Below are 22,237 nucleotides of genomic sequence, written 5' to 3'. Positions count from 1 at the left end.
GTACCTACTATGTACCCACAAAAAAATTTTTTTTTTAAATTTTAATAAAAATGCTGAGGTTGGAGGATCACTTGAGCCTAGATGTTCAAGTCCAGCCTGGGCAACATAGTGAGACACTGTGTCTTAAAAACATAATAAAATTGATAAAGTTAAATTTAAATTTTCCTTATTACCTAGTACCTTGTCTGTGTTCAAATTTTCTTGATTGTCTTATAAAGGTATTTTTATAGGCAGTTTGTTTAAATCAGTTTCTGAGTAAGGTTCACAATTACTGTCTCAAATTTTTTTGTTTCTTTTTAAGTAAACTTTACAGAAAAATAATGTATAAAAATTATACTAGTCATAAGCATACAGCATGATGAATTTTAATATACTGATCACTTCTATGTCACAGCACCAAGATCAGGAACAACATCATTAGTTTTTTTCATGTTCTCTTCTAGTCCTCTCACCCAAAAAGGATCTTGACCTCTAACACCATAAATTGTTTCTATAGAAATAGAATCCTATAGTATGTACCCTTATAGTTTAGTTTGCTCAGTATGTTTTAAGGATTTATCCATTATGTTGTATGATTCCATAATTTTATTCTATTGTATGAATATGTGCAGTTTATCCATTGTACTCTTGATGGACATTTGGGTTTTTTGCAGGGTTTTGCTATTACATATGTGTTGCTGTGAACTTTCTTATGCTTGTTTTTTAGTGAATTCAAAGTCATAAAATCTATACAGTTCCTTTTTCCTCTCTTTTGTCTTGCCATTTTCTTGTGGAAGAAATTGGATCATTTCTCCTATTAAAAAAATTCTGGAGTTCTTCATAGAACTGTTATAGTAGCAGCCATTATATTTGTTAATATGCAACCTTGAGTCAAAATTGTTCTGTCATCTGAAAAAATTAAGTACATAATTGTAATAATTTTTAGTGATTTTCGTCCTTTCAAAATCTTTCTACAGTATCTGACTTTTTAACTGTTGCCATTAGTTACTTTTATAATAATAACATTTTAGAAAAAAATAATTTTATGTAATTTACTATTTTGATTGCTTTTAATTTTATAACTATGTATTATGTGTTTTAAGTGAAAGTAAATACTAATGTTCTCCTTTGTATATTTCCTTTAATAGGTTTGATATTAAACTGCTCTCAGAATTTTCCTCTTGCCTAGCAGATCAGCATTTGTATTTTAGTCCATTAATGGGAAAAATAGCTGATATTGTTCATAGGAACTTGGAAACCACACAGGACTTAAGGTAAATTTATTTAGGGAATCTTGTGTTGTGATGGAAAGATCCTGGGCTTTGGATGTGGATGCAGTCAGATTTGCTCCTCTTAGTTTGTATGACTTAAGGGTAATTTACTTAAGCTCTTGGAAGTTTGTTATCCTCATCTGCAAAAGAGGGATAGTAATAGCTACTTTGCAATGTTGCTGTGGGGATTAGACATAAGGTACATAAAGTGTAATACAATATTGTTGGGGTCTGTGGAGGATCTGAGATTTTACCTTATTTGCAAGCTAAGTTTGTCTGCCACATTTTCCTACGTGCTGTAGGAAGGCCTGAGACTTTGAGGTCAGAGACAGAGGACTTTGTTTTTTATAGCAATAGCAGTAGCAGAGTACCAGCATTTTCTTGTGTTGATTCCCTGAGCTCTCGTTCCCATAATGGGTTGTGTTCCAGGAGAGGAGCTCTGAGCTTAGGAAACCTGAATCTTTTATAATAAAGCATGCCTACTCTGCTCCAACAGGAGACATTATCTCTATTCTCCTAGGCCGTTTGCTATGCAAACATCCTTGAAAAGATAGTTCTGAACAAAGGCAGTCAGAAACCCACTGAAAATGGTCTCCGAATAAATATCTAGAACATAGAGGTTTCTCAGTGATGGATAGTGGATGTTATTATTATATCATGAAGTAAACCCAAGAAGTATTTAAATTAAGTATGAATTCACTGGCCAGGTGTGGTGGCTCACACCTGTAATCCCAGCACTTCGGGAGGCCGAAGTGGATGGATCACTTGATGTCAGGAGTTCGAGACCAGCCTGGCCAACATGGCGAAAACCCCATCTCTACAAAAAATACAAAAATTAGCTGAGCATGGTGGCGGGCGCCTGTAATCCCAGCTACTCAGGAGGCTGAGGCACAAGAATTACTTGAACCTGGGAGGTGGAGGTTGCAGTGAGCTGAGATTGTGCCACTGCACTCCAGCCTGGGCAACAGAGCAAGACTCTGTCTCAAAACAGCAACAACAACAAAAAACAAAACAAAAACAGCAACAAAACTCAATACAACAACGACAACAAAATCCAAAAAAAAACCAGCAACAAAAAATAAACAAGTAATTAATTTGCATTAAATTAACAAGTAATTAATTTACATTAAATTAACAAGTAATTAATTTGTATTAAATTAACAAGTAATTAATTTGCATTAAATTAACAAGTAATTAATTTGCATCAAATTAACAAGTAATTAATTTGTATTAAATTAACAAGTAATTAATTTGTATTAAATTAATAAGTAATTAATTTATATTAAATTAATAAATTCACAAATTTTACATACAATTATGTCTTTCTTATTCTTTCCATCTGGGAATAGTTTCTTTTCAGTTTCATAAAGGAGAGTTAATAATTACATTTGCTGAATGTCAAGGAACTATTAATTTGAAAGTAACATTTGAGGAGTTTCTCTGGTTTTCATACCAGTGGTTTGAGGGTTTGCTTTGTTTTTAACGTAAGATTACTTACTGTCAATGCTAACCTTCATAATCCAGTACTATGATTGTCTTTGGTGTTTCAGATACAGCTTTTTCTATCATATTTACAAAGTGATTAGCACTTTGGTAAAATTAAATTATAGTAGTTTCCTGCTTTTCTTGCCCCACTCCACCCTACTTTCCTGCCTTTTTTTTTTTTTTCTTTTGAGATGGAGTCTCCCTCTGTTGCCCTGACTGGAGTGCAATGATGCAACCTCTGCCTCCTGGGTTCAAGCAATTTTCCTGCCTCAGCCTCCCGAGTAGCTGGGATTACAGGCGCTCGCCACCATGTCCAGCTAATTTTTATATTTTTAGTGGAGATGGGGTTTCACCATGTTGCCAGGCTGGTCTCGAACTCCTGACCACAAGTGATCTGCCCACCTTGGCCTCCCAAAGTTCTGGGATTATGGGCATGAGCTACCATGCCCAGCCCCCTGCCTTTTTTTTTAAACATACAGTTATGTGGCTGGATCCAGTGGCTCATGCCTGTAATCCCAGCACTTTGGGAGGCTGAGGTGAGAGGATTGCTTAAGCGCAGGAGTTTGAGACCAGCCCTAGCAACATAGCAAGACTGTTTCTACAAATAAATAAATAAATAAATAAAAATAAAAGGATTGATCATTCTTAATTGATGTAAAAATCTTTGCATCTTTTTTCTTTTTCAGTTCCTTGTCTGTCTTGATGGTCAACATATCTTCTTTAATATCACGACAGTTTCAACAACAACTAGTGAACAAAACAGAACTTCTTTTTGACACCATAGATTCTTCTGAGGTCAATGTTGCAAAAAGAATAGCAGAGTTTCTTCGAAATGTTAGATATCATTATCAACCACTATTAGAAAGATGTAATAACGTATTTTTAAGTAATGTGGACCACCTTGATTTGGATTCCATCAGTAAAATATTTCGTGTGTACAAATTTCTACAGTTTAATAGTTTTGAATTTACTATAATGGCTAAAAAGAAGCTAACTGAAATGATTCCTCTGTGTAATCATCCTGCTAGCTTTGTAAAATTGTTTGTAGCATTGGGACCCATTGCAGGACCTGAAGAAAAGAAACAGTAAGTTCAATTTAAAATGCATTACTTTTTTTGTTGTGAATATGTGAAGCCTTCAAGCTTAGGTCTCCTTGCAGCTCTGGAAGGTACAAATATCACCCCATTAGGTTGTGGAAGGGAAAATAATTTCTTATGCTCTGCTCCTTGATTCTTTTTCTGATTATTCTAATTTACATCTCAAACTCTTAGTCTGTTGCCATGTTCTAAAAGGTAAACCTCTGATACTGGGCCAGCATGAGAAAAAATGAGGGGAAACGCCATGTGTTTTTATTCTCCCTTTCTGTGCTGCGTGACTGGATTTACACACATAAGACTCCCCCACCCAGTGTAAGTCTGTGGAATATTTAGAATTATGGTAGTCATAGCAGAGGGCCATTTTATGCTTTGCTGTCTTCATCACAATAATCATCAAAGCATTTATTATGCACTTGGCGTATGTTCCCATGTCAGGTTTGAGCAAATTTTATGTGGCGCCTCTCATTTAGGAATTTCCAGTTTTGCTAGATATTGATGTAGGTAGTAATATTTGAAATACAATGATGAGCAAATATTAAATTAACATACAAGTATTGTTAATAGTTAAGGTTCTCTCTTCCTAGGTCATGTGACTGGATTTATACTAGACATAAACTTCCCCCACCCAGCATAATTGTATGAAATATTTAGAATTACAAGCTGGGCACGGTGTTGCACACCTTTAATCGCATCAGAATTTCCAGTTTTGCTAGATATTGATGTAGGTAGTAATATTTGAAATATAATGATGAGCAAATACTAAATTAACATACAAATATGGTTAATAGATAAGAGTCTCTCTTCCTAGGCCATGTGACTGGATTTATACTAGACATAACCTTCCCCCACCCACATAATTGTATGAAATATTTAGAATTACAAGCTGGGCACGGCGTTGCACGCCTTTAATCCCATCACTTTGGGAGGCCGAGGCAGATGGATCCCTGGATCCCAGGAATTTGAGACCAGCCTAGGTGAGATGGTGAAACCTTGTCTGTACAAAAAAATACAAAATTAGCCAATGTGGTGGTGCCCACCTAGAGTCCCAGCTACTCATGAGGTTCACCTGAGCCCAAGGAGGTTGAGCCTGCAGTGAACTGACACTGCACCATTGAATTCCAGCCTGGGCACAGAATGAAACCTTGTCTCAAAAGAAAAAATAAAAGAAAAAAAATAAGAATTTTATATAATAGTCCTAACACATAAGTATGATTAGTAGATTCACTTAAGCAGGGGTTCCAAGACTTGCACAATAGGGGAATCTGTATCATTACTCTGTTAGGGAAAACTTTACGGAGAAAGTTTTATTTTTTAAGAGTACTTTGTGGCTGGGCGTGGTGGATCATGCCTGTAATCCCAGCACTTTGGGAGGCCAAGGCAGGTGGATCACCTGAGGTCAGGAGTTCAAGACCACCCAGACCAACATGGAGGAACCCCGTCTCTACTAAAAATACAAGATAAGTCAGGCATGATGGCAGTGCCTGTAGTCCCAGCTACTCAGGAGGCTGAGGCAGGAGAATCTCTTGAACCCAGGAGGCGCAGATTGCAGTAAGCCAAGATCGTGCCATTACACTCCAGCCTGGGCAACAAGAGCGAAACTCTGACTCAAAAAAAAAAACCAAAAAAATACTTTGAACTGTATGAAAAAATTTAAGAGCACATCTTAAGACTATATCAAGATGGAAACAAGGTGATTATTAAAAAAAAACTATTGGGGCCCAGCGCAGTGGCTCACACCTGTAATCCCAGCACTTTGGGAGGCTAATGCTGGCAGATCACTTGAGGTCAGGAGTTTGAGACCAGCCTGGCCAACATGGTGAAACCCCGACTCTACTAAAAATACAAAAAAAAAAGGGCCAGGTGTGGCTCACGCCTGTTATCCCAGCACCTTGAGAGGCTGAGGTGGTTGGATCGCTTGAGGTCAGGAGGTCAAGACCAGCCTGGCCAACATGGTGAAACCCCGTTTCTACTAAAAATACAAAAAATTAGCCGGGCGTCATGGTGGGCACCTGTAATCTCAGCTACTTGGGAGGCTGAGGCAGGAGAATCGCTTGAACCTGGGAGGCTGAGGTTGCAGTGAGCCAGGATTGCGCCATTGCACTCCAGCCTGGGCAACAAGAATGAAACTCTGTCTCAAAAAACAAACAAAAAAATACAAAAAATAATTAGCTGGGAGTGATGGCAGGTGCAATGGTGGGCATCTCTAATCCCAGCTACTCTGGAGGCTGAGGCAGGAGAATCGCTTGAACCTGGGAGGCCGAGGTTGCAGTGAGCTGAGATCATGCCCCTGCACTCCAGCCTGGGCAACAGAATGAGACTCCATCTCAAAACAGACAAAGAAACACATACATGAACAAACTTTATTGGAACCGTTTTTTGTCACCAAGTACTGTTGAAATCTCAGTGCTGAAGCAGTAGAAAAGTTGGGTTTAACTGAGTCTGTCTTCAAGGAATTTATATTGCAATTGAGAGGATAGATATAATTGAAATATGTAAATACTGTAACAACATAGTTTATGAAGAAACAATAAAATTAGTGATATGGATAGTGCTGTGAGCAGACAGAAGTGAGAGAAAAATATAGACTGAAGTGGTTGGGAAAAATTTGTGGAGAAACTGGTTTTGAAACCTTTGAAAAGGTTGGTGGAAAGGATGGCGTGGAGTTATCCAGTGTGAATAGACAATTAGTTTATCCTATCCTCAGATGTCACGTTTCGAGCTTGCTTTCTAAATGATTCTAAAAGACACATGTATCATGGTACTTAACATTACTGCACTACTTTGGATAGTTCAAATGACAACTAATCATAGTCAAAATGGACCATCTTTGTTCATTTTCAGTTTATACTGTTATATCAAGTGCTTAGTATATGAGATTTCTGATAATATGCAGGTTTATTGACTCCTAGATGTTCCTATTCAGTTTTAAAACAATTGGGAAATTGTCAGAATGTCAATTGTTCATTTCTTAGCTCTCTAGTATTGAATAATTTCACTGAATCATAGTATTTTATAACCATTATAACCTTGTATTATTTGAAAATCTTAAAAGATCTTTTATCTGTATTTTTCAAACAGTTTAAGAATGGATTATACTGAGGCCTGAATTTCATTGAAGAAGACAATATATTTTTCTTTATTCAGTAATATTTTATATTCGGGTAATGTGGGGAGAACACTAGAATTATATATTGGATTCAGTTTTTGTTTATATATTTTTTTTCCTGTTTGTTACCCAAGAACTGTTATTAAAAAAAAAATTGCAAGCTGATTTTCAGTTTTTCAACCAAAAACTTTTTTTTTTTGCTTCTAGACTTAAATCAACTATGTTATTGATGTCAGAGGACCTAACTGGCGAGCAAGCCCTGGCAGTGTTGGGAGCAATGGGAGATATGGAAAGCAGAAATTCATGTCTGATTGAAAGGTATCTTTTCTGAAATTTATATACGTTAAGTTTGTTGTCATTCACAAGCACCTATTTTTTTCTGAGGAAAAATGGTTTTCTTCTTTAATCTACCAGTTGTTTTGAAGAAATAAGGAATTAATGCTTAAGGCATTGTTTATGTTCTACTTTGTTTTTCTTTTCTTTCTTTTTTTTTTTTTTTTTTTGAGACAGAGTCTCACTCTGTTGCCCAGGCTGGAGTGCAGTGGCACTATCTCTGCTTACTGCAACCTCCGCCTCCCTGGTTCAAGCGATTCTCCTGCCTCAGCCTCCTGAGGCGCCCACCACCATGTCCCAGCTAATTTCTTTTCTTTTTTTTTTTTTTTTGAGACAGAGTCTTGCTCTGTCGCCCAGGCTTGAGTGCAGTGGTGCCATCTCGACTCACTGCAACCTCTGCCCCAGACAGGTTCAAGCGATTCTCCTGTCTCAGCCTTCTGAGTAGCCTGGATTACAGGCGTCTGCCACCACGCCTGGCTAATTTTTGTATTTTTAGTAGAAGCGGGGTTTCACTGTGTTGGCCAGGCTGGTCTGGAGCTCCTGACCTCGAGTGATCCACCCACCTCGACCTCCCAGAATGCTGGGATTACAGGCGTGAGCCACTGCACCCAGCCCTCCAGGCTGATCTTGAACTCCTGACCTCAAGTGATCCCGCTCACTTCGGCATCCCAAAGTGTTGAGTCCTGTGCCTGGCCTTTTTTTTTTTTTTATTTTTTTTTTTGAGACAGGGTATGGCTCTGTTACTGAGGCTAGAGTGCAGTGGTGCCATCACAACTCACTGCACCCTCCACCTCCCAGGCTTAATCGATCCTCCCATCTCAGCCTCCTGCGTACCTGGGACTACAGGCACGTGTCGCCATGCCCACCAATTTTTGTATTTTTTGTAGAGATGGTGTTTTGCCATGTTACCCAGGCTGGTATCCAACTCCTGGGCTCAAGGAATCCATCCGCCTCAGCCTCCCAAAGTGCTGGTTTGTTTTTCAAAGTAGAAATGACAATTGTTTATAGCATTTTTCATTTTATTTGTGCTATTACACTCAAGCAGAGCATCATAACCATGTCAAATAGAGAGCATAAAGACCCTCTTTTTATTTTTTTCTTTTCTTTTTGTTTTCTTACTTTTCTTTCTTTCTTAGTTTTAAAATTTTTTGTAGAGATAGAGTCTTACTATTTTGCCCAGTCTGATCTTGAACTCCTGGGCTCAAGCAATTCTCCCAAAATTACCACCAAGGCCATAATTTTCAAAAGGAAGGTTTCTGCAGCACAGTCAATGTCTATATGAACTTGAATTGTCTCACACCACAATGTTACATTGAAGTCATACTGCCATTTGTTGGCTTTTTGGTAACTTGAGATTACGGAAGAAAAAATATATACTTATATTTTTACATATGCTTAATTGTATATGCCTAATTTTTCATGACCTATTATATGTTCCTTTATTTTAATATTTCTTATGTCCCATTTTTTTTCCAACTTACTGCCTCTTAGCATTTCCCTTTGCTTTTAAGCATCTTCATTTGAGGGCCAGTGGATTTAAGGAGGAAAATTAAATTCGTTTTGCTAATTATTGGTAACTCTTGGTGAAGATTTTGTTATGGGGAGAATGTGGAAGTTGATGCTGTGTGAGATTTGTTTAATTGAGGAAGAAAAACTATGCTTTTCTCTTCTTGTACTATTGATAATTGAATATTATTTCATTCACATTTAATTGATCGCTTTTACTTCATTCTGTTTTAGTTGTTTACATTTCTAGAGCCGTCTTGAGACATTTCTTCAAGAATAGAAAATCTCATCTCATTCACTGCCGTTTCTCCAGCACAGAACAGAGTGTGTGGCGTGAAAGCACCACAGTAAATGTGTAATAAATGAATGAACTGGTTATAATATATGTTCTATCCTTTTTAGAGTTACTTCAGTTCTGCATAAACATTTGGATAGCTATAAACCATTAGAGTTGTTGAAGATAACTCAAGCATTGACTTTTCTGCATTTCCAAAGGAAGGAGTTTTTTGTGAAACTTAGAGAATTACTGCTTAGGTAAGATTAAAATAGAAATTTTGTTTAGTGTTTCATTTTCTAGCCACAATATTTGTTTTGTTTAACTATGTACAGTGGTGCTAGAAGTTATGGAGGCAAAATTGTGAAGCTTATTAGTAAAAATGTTAAGACACTTTATCTCCCTCCGTAGCCATTCTGCCAGTGCCCATGCTGGATATATTTTGAAATGGAAATGAGGCCAGCAGGGTGATGAGTTCCCTAGGGGAGGAATGGCAATGAACTGATGAATATAGCAAAGCCATTCTCCTTTCCTGCAAAATGGAGTCACCATGAAAAGATTGGGACTGCTGATGAAAGTTAAACTCCATTTGGGAGCATTCATATTTAGGGCCTTTCAGTCTTGCATTCATGCCTATTTTAAGGCTTATTAAATTTTTGAGAATAAGATATAATGGTGATGTTGGTGAAAAAATGTTTTATTTTCTTTTCCTTTTTTTTTGAGATGGAGTCTCGCTTTGTTGCCCAGACTGGAGTGCAGTGGAGCGATCTTGGCTCACTGCATCCTCCGCCTCCCCATTTCAAGCAATTCTCCTGCCTCAGCCTCCTGAGTAGCTGGGAATACAGGTGCACGCCACCACACCCAGCTAATTTTTGTAATTTTAGTAGAGACGGGATTTCACTGTATTGGTCAGGCTGATTTCGAACTCCTGACCTCAGGTGATCCACCTGCCTCAGCCTCCCAGAGTGTTGGGATTACAGGTGTGAGCATCGTGGCCCGGCGAAAAAGTGTTTTCATGTAGAATTTTCCCTTTATAATTTAAAATCACCTTATTTTCTACAGATGTAGCTTTTTTTTTTTTTTTTTATTAGGGACAGGGTCTCACTCTGTCCCCTGGGCTGGAGTGCAGTGGTGCAATCATAGCTCACTGCAGCCAATCATAACTTGCTGTAGCCTCGAAGTCCTGGGCTGAAGTGATCCTCCCACCTCAGCCTCCCAAGTAGTAGTGCTACCAAATTTGGCTAATTTTTTTTTTTTTTTTTTTTGTAGAGATGGGGGTCTCACTTTGTTGCCCAAGCTGGAGTGCAGTGGCATGATCATAGCTTACCACATCTTCAAACTCATGGGCTCAAGCAATCCTACCACCTCAGCCTCCTGAGTAGATGGTTTTACAGGCTTGAACCAGCGTGCCCATCTAGTTTGATTTCTTACCATTATTTATTTATTTTTTTTTGAGATGGAGTCTCGCTCTGTCGCCCAGGCTGGAGTGCAGTGGTGCGATCTCGGCTTACTGCAAGCTCTGCCCTCCGGGTTCACACCATTCTCCTGCCTCAGCCTCCTGAGCAGCTGGGACTACAGGCGCCCGCCGCCACGCCTGGGTAATTTTTTGTATTTTTTTTAATAGAGATGGGGTTTCACTGTGTTAGCCAGGATGGTCTTGATCTTCTGACCTGGTGGTCCACCTGCCTCGGCCTCCCAAAATGCTGGGATTACAGGCGTGAGCCACTGCGCCCGGCCTGATTTCTTACTGTGATTTCTGAAAGACCAAGCATATAGTTGAAAATGATTTTTATTATAATAAAGTGATATGCCATTATGGTTAAAAAGGTTTTGAACTGAGTAATATGAAATAACATGTTATCAGATAACAATTTAGCGTATTAGGATGTTATAAGAAAGTTTATCTTTTTCTTGAAAAATAACTTTCTTCTTAAGATGGTAAGATGATAAGATGCTTATTGTTTCTTCACCCTTTCCACATTTAGTCTAGAATTTCACATAGACTGCCTCTCAATTATGAATTTTATGTTCTAAATTAGAAATTATACACTAGCCCAGGCATGATTTATGTCTGCACAGTGGGTTTTTTTTTTTTTGCATGCTTTTAAAAAATTTTCTATATTTTATTTTTATGTTTTTATTTATTTTTATTTTTGTATTTGTTGTTTTTTGAGATGCAGTCTTGCCCTGTCACCCAGGCTGCAGTACAGTGGCATGATCTCGGCTCACTGCAACCTCTGCTTCCCAGGTTCAAGCGATTTTCCTGTCAGCCTCCCAAGTAGCTGAGATTACAGGCATGAGGCACCATGCCTGGCTAATTTTTGTATTTTTAGTAGAGACTAGGTTTCACCATGTTGGCCAGGCTTATCTTGAACTCCTGACCTCAAGTGATCCACGGGCCTCAGCCTCCCAAAGTGCTGGGATTACAAGCATGAGCCACTGCACCTGGCCTGTGTTTTATTTTTTTAAGAAATATTTCAGTAGCTTTTGGGGTACAAGTAGTTTTTTGTTACATGGATTAATTGTATAGTGGTGAATTCTGAGATTTTAAGTGCACCCATCACCTGAGTAACGTACTTAGTACATAATGTGTTGTTTTTTTGTCCCTAGCTCGCCTACCAACCTCTCTTTTCTGAGTCTCTAACGTCCATTATATCACTCTGTATGCCTCTGCGTACTCATAACTTAGCTCCCACTTGTAAGTGAAAGTATACAATTTTTTATTTTCCCCTCCGGTGTTACTTCATTTAGAATAATGGCCTTCAGCTCCGCCCAAGTTGCTGAAAAGACATTATTTTGTTCCTTTTAATGGCTGATTAAAGGTGTATTAAATATATACCATGATATCCATGGTGTATATTTACCACATTTTCTTTATGCACTTACTAGTCAATGGGCATTTAGGTTGGTTAACATCTTTGCAATTGTCAATTGTGCTGCTGTAAACATACATTGCACAGTGTTTTTTAAAAAAATTAAATTATTCAGTACTGATGAATACTTCTAGGTATGTTAACAGAAAAATAAGAGCAGGAGTGGGAGCATCAAAGAAGATTTCATTTTCCTGTAATGTTTTGTTGCTTTTATGAAAAGACTTGAAGCACATATGATAATGTTAAAGCTCATTAAATTCTGAGTAAGGAGAGCCTTTATGTATCTCTGTAGTTTAAAATTATATCAAAAGTGTTTGAGTTACTAACATTTGAAAATTTGGTGTTGTTATATAAAAATCATAGGTACTTCATGTTTCAGAATTACCTTCTTCCACTTCAGTGCAGATAATCTCAAGTAGATATTAGAAGGAATGTAGTCTATTTGAACTAATAATTTACATAAATTCTTATGTAAATAGGTCCTGAAACAGCTCAAAGAACCCAGAGTTTTCATGTACTGGAATAATGTCTGTTGTTGTTTTTTAACTTATTGAAATATAATCTACATAAAATATATCTATGCCTTCCTCATTACCCTGTCCTCACCTCCCAGATTAACTATCTCTATTTATAACTGCATGGATTGGTTTTGCCTTTATACTTTATATAAATGGAATCATTAGTATGATTTCCTTTATTTTTTGAGACAGGGTGTCATTCGTTTTCCCAGGCTGGAGTACAGTGGCGTGATCTCGGCTCACTGCAACCTCAAGTGACCTCAAGTGACCCTCCTGCCTCAGCCTCCTGAGTAGCTGGGACTACAGGCACGTGCTACCACACCCAGCTACTTTTTGTATTTTTAGTAGAGATGGGGTTTTGCCATGTTGCCCAGGCTGGTCCCAAACTCCTGCGCTCAAGTAATCTGCCTGCCTTGGCCTCCCGAAGTGCTGGGGTTACAGGCATGAGCCACTGCGCCTGGTCAGTGTGATTTCTTTTGTGTCAGGCTTCTTTTGCTCGATATTAAGTTTATGAGATTTGTTTATGCTTTTGTCGTATAGTATTCTCTTGTAAGAATATAACAAAATTTATTTATTCTATTGTTGATGGATATTTGATTTATTTCCAGTTTTTGGTTATTATCAACAGTACTGTTTATGAACAAATTCATGTATGTTTTTTAGTGAGCATACCTATTCATTTCTGTGTGCCAGTGAGTGTAATCATTGGTTCATAGGGTATGCATGTCCTCATCTTCAGTAGATGCTGCTGAACATTTTCTAAAGTGGTTATACCAGTCCCTACTCCCACTAGCAGAATGTACACATTCCTATTGCTCCATATCCTTGCCAACACTTGATATTTTTTTACTTTTTTTCCCCTATAACCCAGGACAGTGCTCATGCTTTTTAATTTGAGCTATTCTGGTGGGTATGTTGTGGTATTATAAATAAATATACGCAAATATCTAAGCTTTGACAATTGAGGAGGTATCACAAGGAAAAACACCAAGTGGAGGTTGGAGAAATTGTATCTGTTGGGGGTTCATTTGTAGAAAAGTATCTCAAGATTGGTAGCTCCACAATGATGCTGCTTTTTGAAGGCTTTCATTTCTTAATATAAAATAGTGTATTAATTTTTTGTGGTTATAAGAATAAAATATGCAGTACTAACTAAGTGCCTGCTTGTGTCAGGCACTGGGCCAAATATATAAAAATCATTTTGAAAATTTTGGAAAACAGAAAAAAGTATATTTGAGAGGCTGAGGCAGGAGGATCATTTGAAGCCAGGAATTCAAGACCAGTGTGTTCAACAGAGCAAGCCCCCGTCTCTACAAAAAACTAAAGAATTAGCAGGGTGTAGTAGTTCATGCCTGTAGTCCTAGCTACTCAGGAGGCTGAGGCGGGAGAATCACTTGAGCCCAGGACCTCAAGCTTACAGTGAACTATGATCATGCCACAGCACTCCAGCCTGGGCTATAGAGTGAGACCCTATCTCTAAAAAAGAAAAGAAAAGAAAGAAATGTAAAGAAGAAAATAAAAATTATTCATAAACTCATTCATCCACTGTCAACAATATAGTTTATTTCCTTGTTGTATACTACATATATGTATTTTTTTTCCTAGTTGACCATACAATTTTGTTTGTTTTAGGCCATTTTACCTTGTAAGCATCTACATCATTAAGAACTTTTGGTAAATCTTTTATAATGGCTGGTTAATACCCATCATATGACTGTACCATAATTCACTTATTACTATTCCCCCTCATTATTTAGATTGTTTTCACATTTTAGCCATGTTAAAAATATGATAAGGCATGGTGGTGTGCACCTGTATCCCAGCTACACCCAGCTATGTTTGGGAAGCTGAGGCAGGAGGATCACTTGAGCCCAGGAGTTGGAGATCAGCCTGGGAAACATTGTAAGACTCCCTCTTAAAAGAAAAAAAAAGATGAATAACAACACACATCTTTTACCTGGATTTTATATTAATTTATTAGGTTAGTTTCCCAGACAGGGATTGACCATGTCAAATGATAAAATTAAAATACTGCTAAATTACTTTCCAGGAAGTTACACCGACTTTTTAAGTTTACTAATAGTGAATGAGAATGCCTGTATCAGTACACCCTTGCTAACACTGAGTATTAATATTACGATTATTTTAGTATGCTAATTTAAATATTTTAAATGGCCAGGCATAGTGGCTTATGCTTGTAATCCCAGGACTTTGGGAGACTAAGCTGGGAGGATTGTTTGAGCCCAGGAGTTCAAGACCAGCCTGGGCAATAAAGCAAGACCCTGTCTCAACAACAAAAAACAAAAAATTAGCTGGGCGTGGTGGCATGTACCTATATTCCCAGTGTGTATGGAGGCTGAGGCAGGAGGAGTACTTGAGCCCAGGAGGTCAAGGCTGCAATGAGCTATATTGCGCCACTGCCCTCTAGCCTGGGCAACAGAGTGAGACCCTGTCTCCAGAAAAAAAATAATTTAAAAAATATTTTAAAAGTAACTCAATGTATTTATTTATTTATTTTTATTTTTTATTTTTTTTTGAGATGGAGTTTCGCTCTTGTTGCCCAGGCTGGAGTGCAGTGGCGCAATCTCAGCTCACCGCAACCTCCGCCTCCCAGGTTCAAGCAATTCTCCTGCCTCAGCTGCCTGGGGATTACAGCGCGTTACATGCGCCGCCCCACGTGGCTAACTTTTTTGTATTTTTAGTAGAGACAGGGTTTCTCCATGTTGGTTAGGCTGGTCTCGAACTCCCGACCTCAGGTAATCTGCCCACCTCGGCCTCCCAAAGGGCTGGGATTACAGGCGTGAGCCACCACGCCCGGCTATTTATTTAATTTTTTGAGACGGACTCTCGCTCTGTCGGCCAGGCTGGAGTGCAGTGGCGCGATCTCGGCTCACTGCAAGCTCCGCCTCCCAGGTTCATGCCATTCTCCTGTCTCAGCCTCCTGAGTAGCTGGGACTACAGGCGCCCACCACCACGCCTGGCTAATTTTTTTTTGTATTTTTAGTAGAGACAGTGTTTCACCATATTAGCCAGTATGGTCTCGATCTCCTGACCTCATGATCCACCCGCCTTGGCCTCCCAAAGTGCTGGGATTACAGGCGTGAGCTACCGTGCCCGGCCTCAATTTTGTTTTAATTTAGATTGTATTATTCCTTCCACTACTTCTATACCTAAAGTTTTTTTTTTTTTTTTTTTTTTTTTTTTTTTTTTTGAGGCGGAGTCTTGCTCTGTCACCCAGGCTGGAGTGCAGTGGCGTGATCTCGGCTCACTGCAACCTCCGCCTCCCGGGTTCAAGCGATTCTCATGCCTTAGCCTCCCCGGTAGCTAGGATTACAGGCATGTGCCACCACGCCTGGCTAATTTTTTGTATTTTCAGTAGAGATGGGGTTTAATTATGTTGGCCAGGCGGTCTTGAACTTCTGAGCTCAAGCTATCCCCCACCTTGGCCTCCCAAAATGCTGGAATTAAAGTTGTGAGCCACCATGCCCGGCCCCCAGTTTTTTAATTTTTAATGTTTTATTTTTTTTAACAATTATTGTCCTGGTGGTGGGACTCTTGCCATGGGGATTTGGGAACAAAGTAGAGAATGGGGTCAACTATGTCCTGTTTCTTTTGTTGTTGTTTGTTTATTCGTTTGTTTTAAATGTTGGACTGTGTATCGGAAACAAAAAAGGAACCAATTTTATTACGTGATCACTGTATGCCGGGGCCTGACAGGTCATATCAGAAATTGAACCCAAGTTCTTTCTTCAGCGACAGCACTGGAAACATTGTTCTGACATGGACCTTTTGTTTCCCTGGGACTGTGGTTTTATTTTTGAATAAAAAATTTTGGCCTGTGCTTCAGAACAGGTCTTCCTGTTTTATTCCTTTATTCCTTCCACTATTTCTATACTTAAAGATTTTTTTTTCTTTTTTTTTTTTTGAGATGGAGGGCATCAGGAAGTCTTAGGCTTTCCTGAATAATCCTTTATGGACCTGTCATCTTTAAATTTATCTAACTCTTTTTTTTTTTTTTTTTTTTGAGATGGAGTCTTCCTCTGTCGCCCAGGCTGGAGTGTAGTGGCACGATCTCGGCTCACTGCAACCTCCACCTCCCTGGTTCAAGAGATTCCCCTGCCTCAACCTCCTGAGTAGCTGGGATTACAGGCGCACATCACCATGCCTGGCTAAGCTAAGTTTTTTGTGCTTTTAGTAGCGACAGCACTTCCCCATATTGGCCAGACTGGTCTCGAACCCCTGTCCTCGGCCTCCCAAAGTGCTGGGATTACAGACGTGAGCCATCGTGCCTAGCCTATCTAACTCTTCTTAAATTAACTTGTATTATGCCCACCTGTGATGTTACATATATTGGCTTTTGTCCTAGTTACTAGTTCATAACTTCTATAGCTCTTGCTGTAGCCTTTTGTTACAAGGTTGGGTATGTTAGGCCTCTGGAAATAGAATCTCTCTCCTGCCCCAAAGCAGGACGCTAATCTCCCTCCACCTTTCTGATTGTGGGCGTTAAGACTCTCCCCTGAGAGATCCTACCCTACACCCTGTGTGAAGAAATGCTGATGTCACGAAGCTCATAAAAACCCAAGAAGACTGGGTTCGGACTGCTTCCGGATAGCTGAACACGTGGAGGTTCCTGGAGGGTGGCATGGTCAGGGAGGGCATGGAAGCTCTGCACCCCTTCCCACATACCTCACCCTACTGACCCTTCATCTGCATTCTTTATAATATCATTTATAATAAACCTGTAAACATAAACAACTGTTTCCCTGAGTTCTGTGAACCACTCCAGCAAATTAATCAAACCCAAAGAGGAGGTTGTGGGAACCCCAACTTGAAGCCAGTTGCTCAGAAGTTCTGGAGGCCTACTTTTGCAACTGGAGTCTGGGGTTTTTGTGGGAGAGGTTAGTCTTAGAGACCAAGTTCCCAACCTGTGGGATCTGACACTGTCTCCAGGTAGATAGCGTCAGAACTGAATTGGACACCCAGCTGGTGTCCGCTGCTTGGAAGAACTCCCACACATTTGGTCACAGAAGTCTTCTGTGGTTGATGATTGTTATGGTTTGAGATTAGAGGAGAAACAGTTTGAAAGAGGTTTTTTTGAATCATCATCTTACTATTAATTGTAGTACTCATTATATATATTCATATTTTAATACATATATTTTGGTTTTGTTGCTGATGTATTCTTTTCATTTTTCATTTTGCAGTTATTTGAAAAATAGTTTCATACCAACCGAGGTGTCTGTTCTGGTCCGTGCTATTTCCCTGCTCCCTTCTCCTCACTTGGACGAAGTGGGGATATCCCGAATTGAAGCCGTTCTACCACAGTGTGACCTAAATAACCTGAGTAGTTTTGCCACATCTGTTTTAAGATGGATTCGGCATGATCACATGTATTTGGATAATATTACTGCAAAACAACTGAAACTACTTCAAAAATTAGATCACTATGGTCGTCAGAGACTACAACACAGCAACGGTTTGGATCTGTTATGGAAGGAACTTAAATCTCTCAAAGGAAACACGTTTCCTGAGTCACTTCTTGAAGAAATGATGGCTACTTTACAGCATTTCATGGATGATATTAATTACATGAATGTTGTGGAGATTGCATCTTTTATTTCTAGTACTGATTACCTCAGTACTTTGCTACTTGATAGGATAGCCTCAGTGGCTGTTCAGCAGATTGAAAAGGTGAAATTTAAATGTTAGACATTAATTTTATAGAGTTGTCAACTTCTACAAGCATAATTTTTATCATAGGCACTTTGAGAACTTGGATTGGAATTTGAGATTTAAAAATTAAATAAATTCTGGGTCAGTTGTGGTAGCTCAAGCCTGTAATTCCAGCGGTTGGGAGGCTGAGGTGGGAGGATCGGTTGAGCCCAGGAATTAAGGCTCAGTGAGCTATGATCGCACCACTGCACTCCAGCCTGGGTGACAGAGTGAGACCCTGTCTCTTAAGAAAAACAAAGAAAACTCTGGTTTCTGTTTCAGCGATTTGTTGTTCCTCTCCTTAAAGTCACTTTCTTATTCCAGCATTGTAGATTTGGAAAGATCAGCAATCATTCTTTGGTTCATTACAGTATTAAGATTAGTAATCAATTCTTTGAGGATACTCTTATTAGGACAGTGGAGTATGAAGGATTTTTGGTTTTACTTTTTCTTCTTTCTATAATCGTGTGGCATTAATTTTACCATTTAAAAGCAATTATATTCAAAAGTGTGAGATAAGCTTGAAAACTGAGAAAATTATAAGGTATCCATTGGCAACAGTGTTCTTAAATTGTCATTGCATCTTCTTGCAGATTTATTTCTGGGACTTACTTGTAAAATGCCGCTTTATGGATTATGTGAGAAGCAGGTCACTTACAAAATCGCTATCATTAATGTATCAAGGCAAGGCCTTTATTTAAAAGACAGTGTTTCTCACAAATGAAAATAAAAAGTTTGTCTTAACTTGCTTAGTATAGTGCCTGGAAGTCATTAAGTATTGAATGAATGAGTGAAAAATGAAATAAAAAAGCAAATGAAAGAAAAATAAATGCTAGTGATTATAATTTAAGAAACTTCTTTAATTATATTATGATTATTCTATAAAATGTACTGATTATCATGGAAATTGCTGATACTGTTTCCTATTCAATTTAGTGACTAATGAATTCTGAAACAGAATTTATTTACTTATTTTAAATTTAAATAAACACAGGGTCTCACTATGTTGCCCTGACTAATCTCGAACTCCTGGCCTCAAGCAATCCTCCCACCTCAGCCATCCAAAGCATTGGGATGACAGGCATGAGCCACCACTCCCAGCCAGAACAGAATTTTACACCTAACAAAATAAATTTGTAGATTGTCTGATTTACTTCTTTTTTGTTACATTAACACTTTTGGGGTTATTAATAATTATTGGTGGGGTTAAATAAATTATAGGAGGATGGAAATATTAATAAGCAGAGTGATACATTTATTAACTGTAGTGATGATAGGAAAATATTGCTCCTAAAAAATAATAAGGTTAAAATTTTGTCTTATTTTCCTAAAGTTTAAACTATAAATTTTTTGTTCTTTTTATACAGATCCATCCTTTTACAATCCCTGCTATTATTCGTCCATTCAGCATGTTGAACTATGATCCACCTCAAAGGGATGAATTTTTGGGAACTTGCGTGCAACATCTTAATTCTTACTTAGGTAGGTATATTGTTTGGTAATACATTGAGTGAATAAGTCAGAGGATACTTGTTGCTGCTGAGCTAGGAGATGTCCCTCATTTAAAGGGTAACCATAATAGCCATGAATTATCTACCTAAAAAAAGGTTTTTTGTTTGTTTGTTTGTTTTTGAGACAGAGTCTTGCTTTGTCGCCCAGGCTGGAGTGTAGTGGTACGATCTTGGCTCATTGCAACCTCTGTCTCCTGGGTTCAAGTGATTCTCCTGTCTCAGTCACCCCAGTAGCTTGGACTATAAGCATGTGCCACCACACCTGGCTAATTTTTTGCATTTTTAGTACAGAACAGGGTTTCACCATGTTGGCCAGGGTGGTCTGGAACTTCTGACCTCAGGTGATCCACCAAGGCCTCCCAAAGTGTTGGGATTACAGGTGTGAGCCACTGTGCCCGGCCCTAAAAAAACTTTGTATCCATTTTAATTATGAAAAATGTCAAACTTGTATAAAGAATTAAACAAAGATCACATATATACTCACTGTGTAGATTCAATAATGTTAACATTTTACAGTATTTGCCTTATCCGTTTGTTTCTCTGACTCTCTTATTTTTTTCTGAGCCATTTCAAAGTTGTAGGCATTGTGACCCTCCATCCCTAATTACTTTAGCATACATCTCCTAAGAATAATGACATTCTTCTATACCACCACAATACTGTTGCCACACCTAAGAAACTTAATCATAATCCCCTAATATCTAATACACAGTTGATGTTTCAGTCTCCCTAAGTGTTACCAAAATACATTTTAGAGTAGTTGTTTTGGACCCAGTATTCACTCATTGTGTTTGGTTGTTATCTCTTCAGTCTCTTATAGTCTAGAATTTTGTTTCCTTTTTTTCTTTTCTTGGCATTGACTTGGTTTTTTTTTTTTTCTTAACTTTTTGTTATCCAGGTTTTCAAATATACAGAAAAATTGAACAATATAACAAACATCTGTATAATGAACTGTAGACCCACAGTCGTGATTGAGCATTGATTAACATTTGCCACATTTGCTCTGTGTATGTGCACAGTGCGTGTGCGTATGATGCACCTTCCAGTTGTCAGCTCTGTGTACTTCAGGTTATAAGGACATTCTCCTATGTAACTACAATACTGGCATCATTACCATTACCAAAGAAAATGAACAAGTACCATCTACTACCTAGTCCGTAATCAAATTTTCCCAAGAGTCACCAAATTATCTTTTATAACTTTTTTTTTTTTGAGACAGAGTTTTGCTCTTGTTGCCCAGGCTGGAGTATAATGGCGCAATCTCAGCTCACTGCAACCTCCGCCTCCCAGGTTCAATCAATTCTCCGGCCTCAGTCTCCCAGGTAGCTGGGATTACAGGCATGCACCACCACGCCCGGCTAATTTTGTATTTTTAGTAGAGATGGGGTTTCTCCATGTTGATCAGGCTGGTCTCAAACTCCTGACTTTAGGTGATCCACCCACCTCAGCCTCCCAAAGTGCTGGGATTACAGACGTGAGCCACCGTGCCTGGCTATAACTTTTTTTTTTAAAACAACCAACATTGAGTAGTTATGTCTTTTCCTCCATCTTTTTTGCTTGATATTTATTTTTATAAAATGATTGGCCATTTATTATAAATTGAGCCACATTCTGGATTTGTCTGATTGTTTTCCTTTAACTTGCTTCTCCATCTCCTGCATTTGTAGTAAACTAGAAATTAGGTATAGATGCTTGGTTAGGTTCGGATTAAACATTTGCAGCAAAAATAACTTGTTTGTAGTGCTGTGTACCTTATATTTAGATCACATCTGGAGGCACATAATGTCTGATTGTTTCTGTCTATTTAGATTTTGGTGTTTTTTTTTTGAGACAGAGTCTTGCCAGATTGTTTTTTAAAAGTAAAAAAATGTTTCTTAAGAACCTTAATAGATGTTTGTGAATTGTTCGAAGGGTTGCTGCTCTTATGCTGATTATTTTGCATCTCTTAAAAAGGTCTTCAAAAAAATTATCTTTTAAATTTAGAGATGGGGTCTTGCTACGTTGCCGAGGCTGATAACAAACTCCTGGGCTCAAGCAGTCCTCCCACCTTGGCCTCCCAAGTGCTGGAATTACAGGCATGTGCCACCACACCTGGCCAGAAAAGTCTTTTGGTAATATTTCAGTACTAGAAAAAAGTAGAAAAGAAATAGTCCTTCCTGCTGTTAGCCTTAGCAGAAGCAATGTGTGAGGAGAGCAGAGACAGGAAATTACTTTTTCCTTTTCCTTTTCCTTTTTATTTTGGGTCCTGAGTTGTGTTTGGAACAGTTTGACCTTGAAGGATTAGAGCTTTATGAGACTTTTCTTCTCAGACTCACACTATGTACTTGTCAGTATGATATAGAAGCTTTAGAGGAGAAATGCTCAGTAACTGTTCCTTTTCAGTCAAAACTTTCCATGTGCTTACTGTCAGGTATTCTTCTAGGCACTGGAGATACAGGAGAGAGTAAAAACAGATAAACTACCATCATCGAGTTTACTTTCTGTTAGGGGGAGATTGACATAAACAATAAACAAGGCTCTAAGGTCAGATGGTGATAAGTACCTTCAAGAACATTAGAGCAGGGTAAGTGTG

The 22,237-nt window shown here is 38.5% G+C and overlaps 1 protein-coding gene across 2 annotated transcripts in view; it reads left to right on the top strand.

The window, feature by feature from the left end:
* Positions 1-22,237, top strand: part of FASTKD1 (FAST kinase domains 1) — a 45,440-nt gene that overhangs the window by 9,185 nt on the left and 14,018 nt on the right. For both annotated transcript variants that reach the window (XM_030802257.1, XM_030802256.1), the window contains 6 exons: positions 1,128-1,253; positions 3,422-3,820; positions 7,146-7,256; positions 9,180-9,311; positions 17,647-18,133; positions 19,522-19,636. In XM_030802257.1, coding sequence (XP_030658117.1) covers positions 1,128-1,253; positions 3,422-3,820; positions 7,146-7,256; positions 9,180-9,311; positions 17,647-18,133; positions 19,522-19,636 — 1,370 coding nt within the window. The remainder of the gene's footprint in view (positions 1-1,127; positions 1,254-3,421; positions 3,821-7,145; positions 7,257-9,179; positions 9,312-17,646; positions 18,134-19,521; positions 19,637-22,237) is intronic.

Source organism: Nomascus leucogenys, chromosome 22a (assembly GCF_006542625.1).
Source record: "Nomascus leucogenys isolate Asia chromosome 22a, Asia_NLE_v1, whole genome shotgun sequence".
In the NCBI taxonomy this organism is placed as follows: domain Eukaryota; kingdom Metazoa; phylum Chordata; class Mammalia; order Primates; family Hylobatidae; genus Nomascus; species Nomascus leucogenys.
This window is presented reverse-complemented; position numbering and strand designations above follow the sequence as displayed.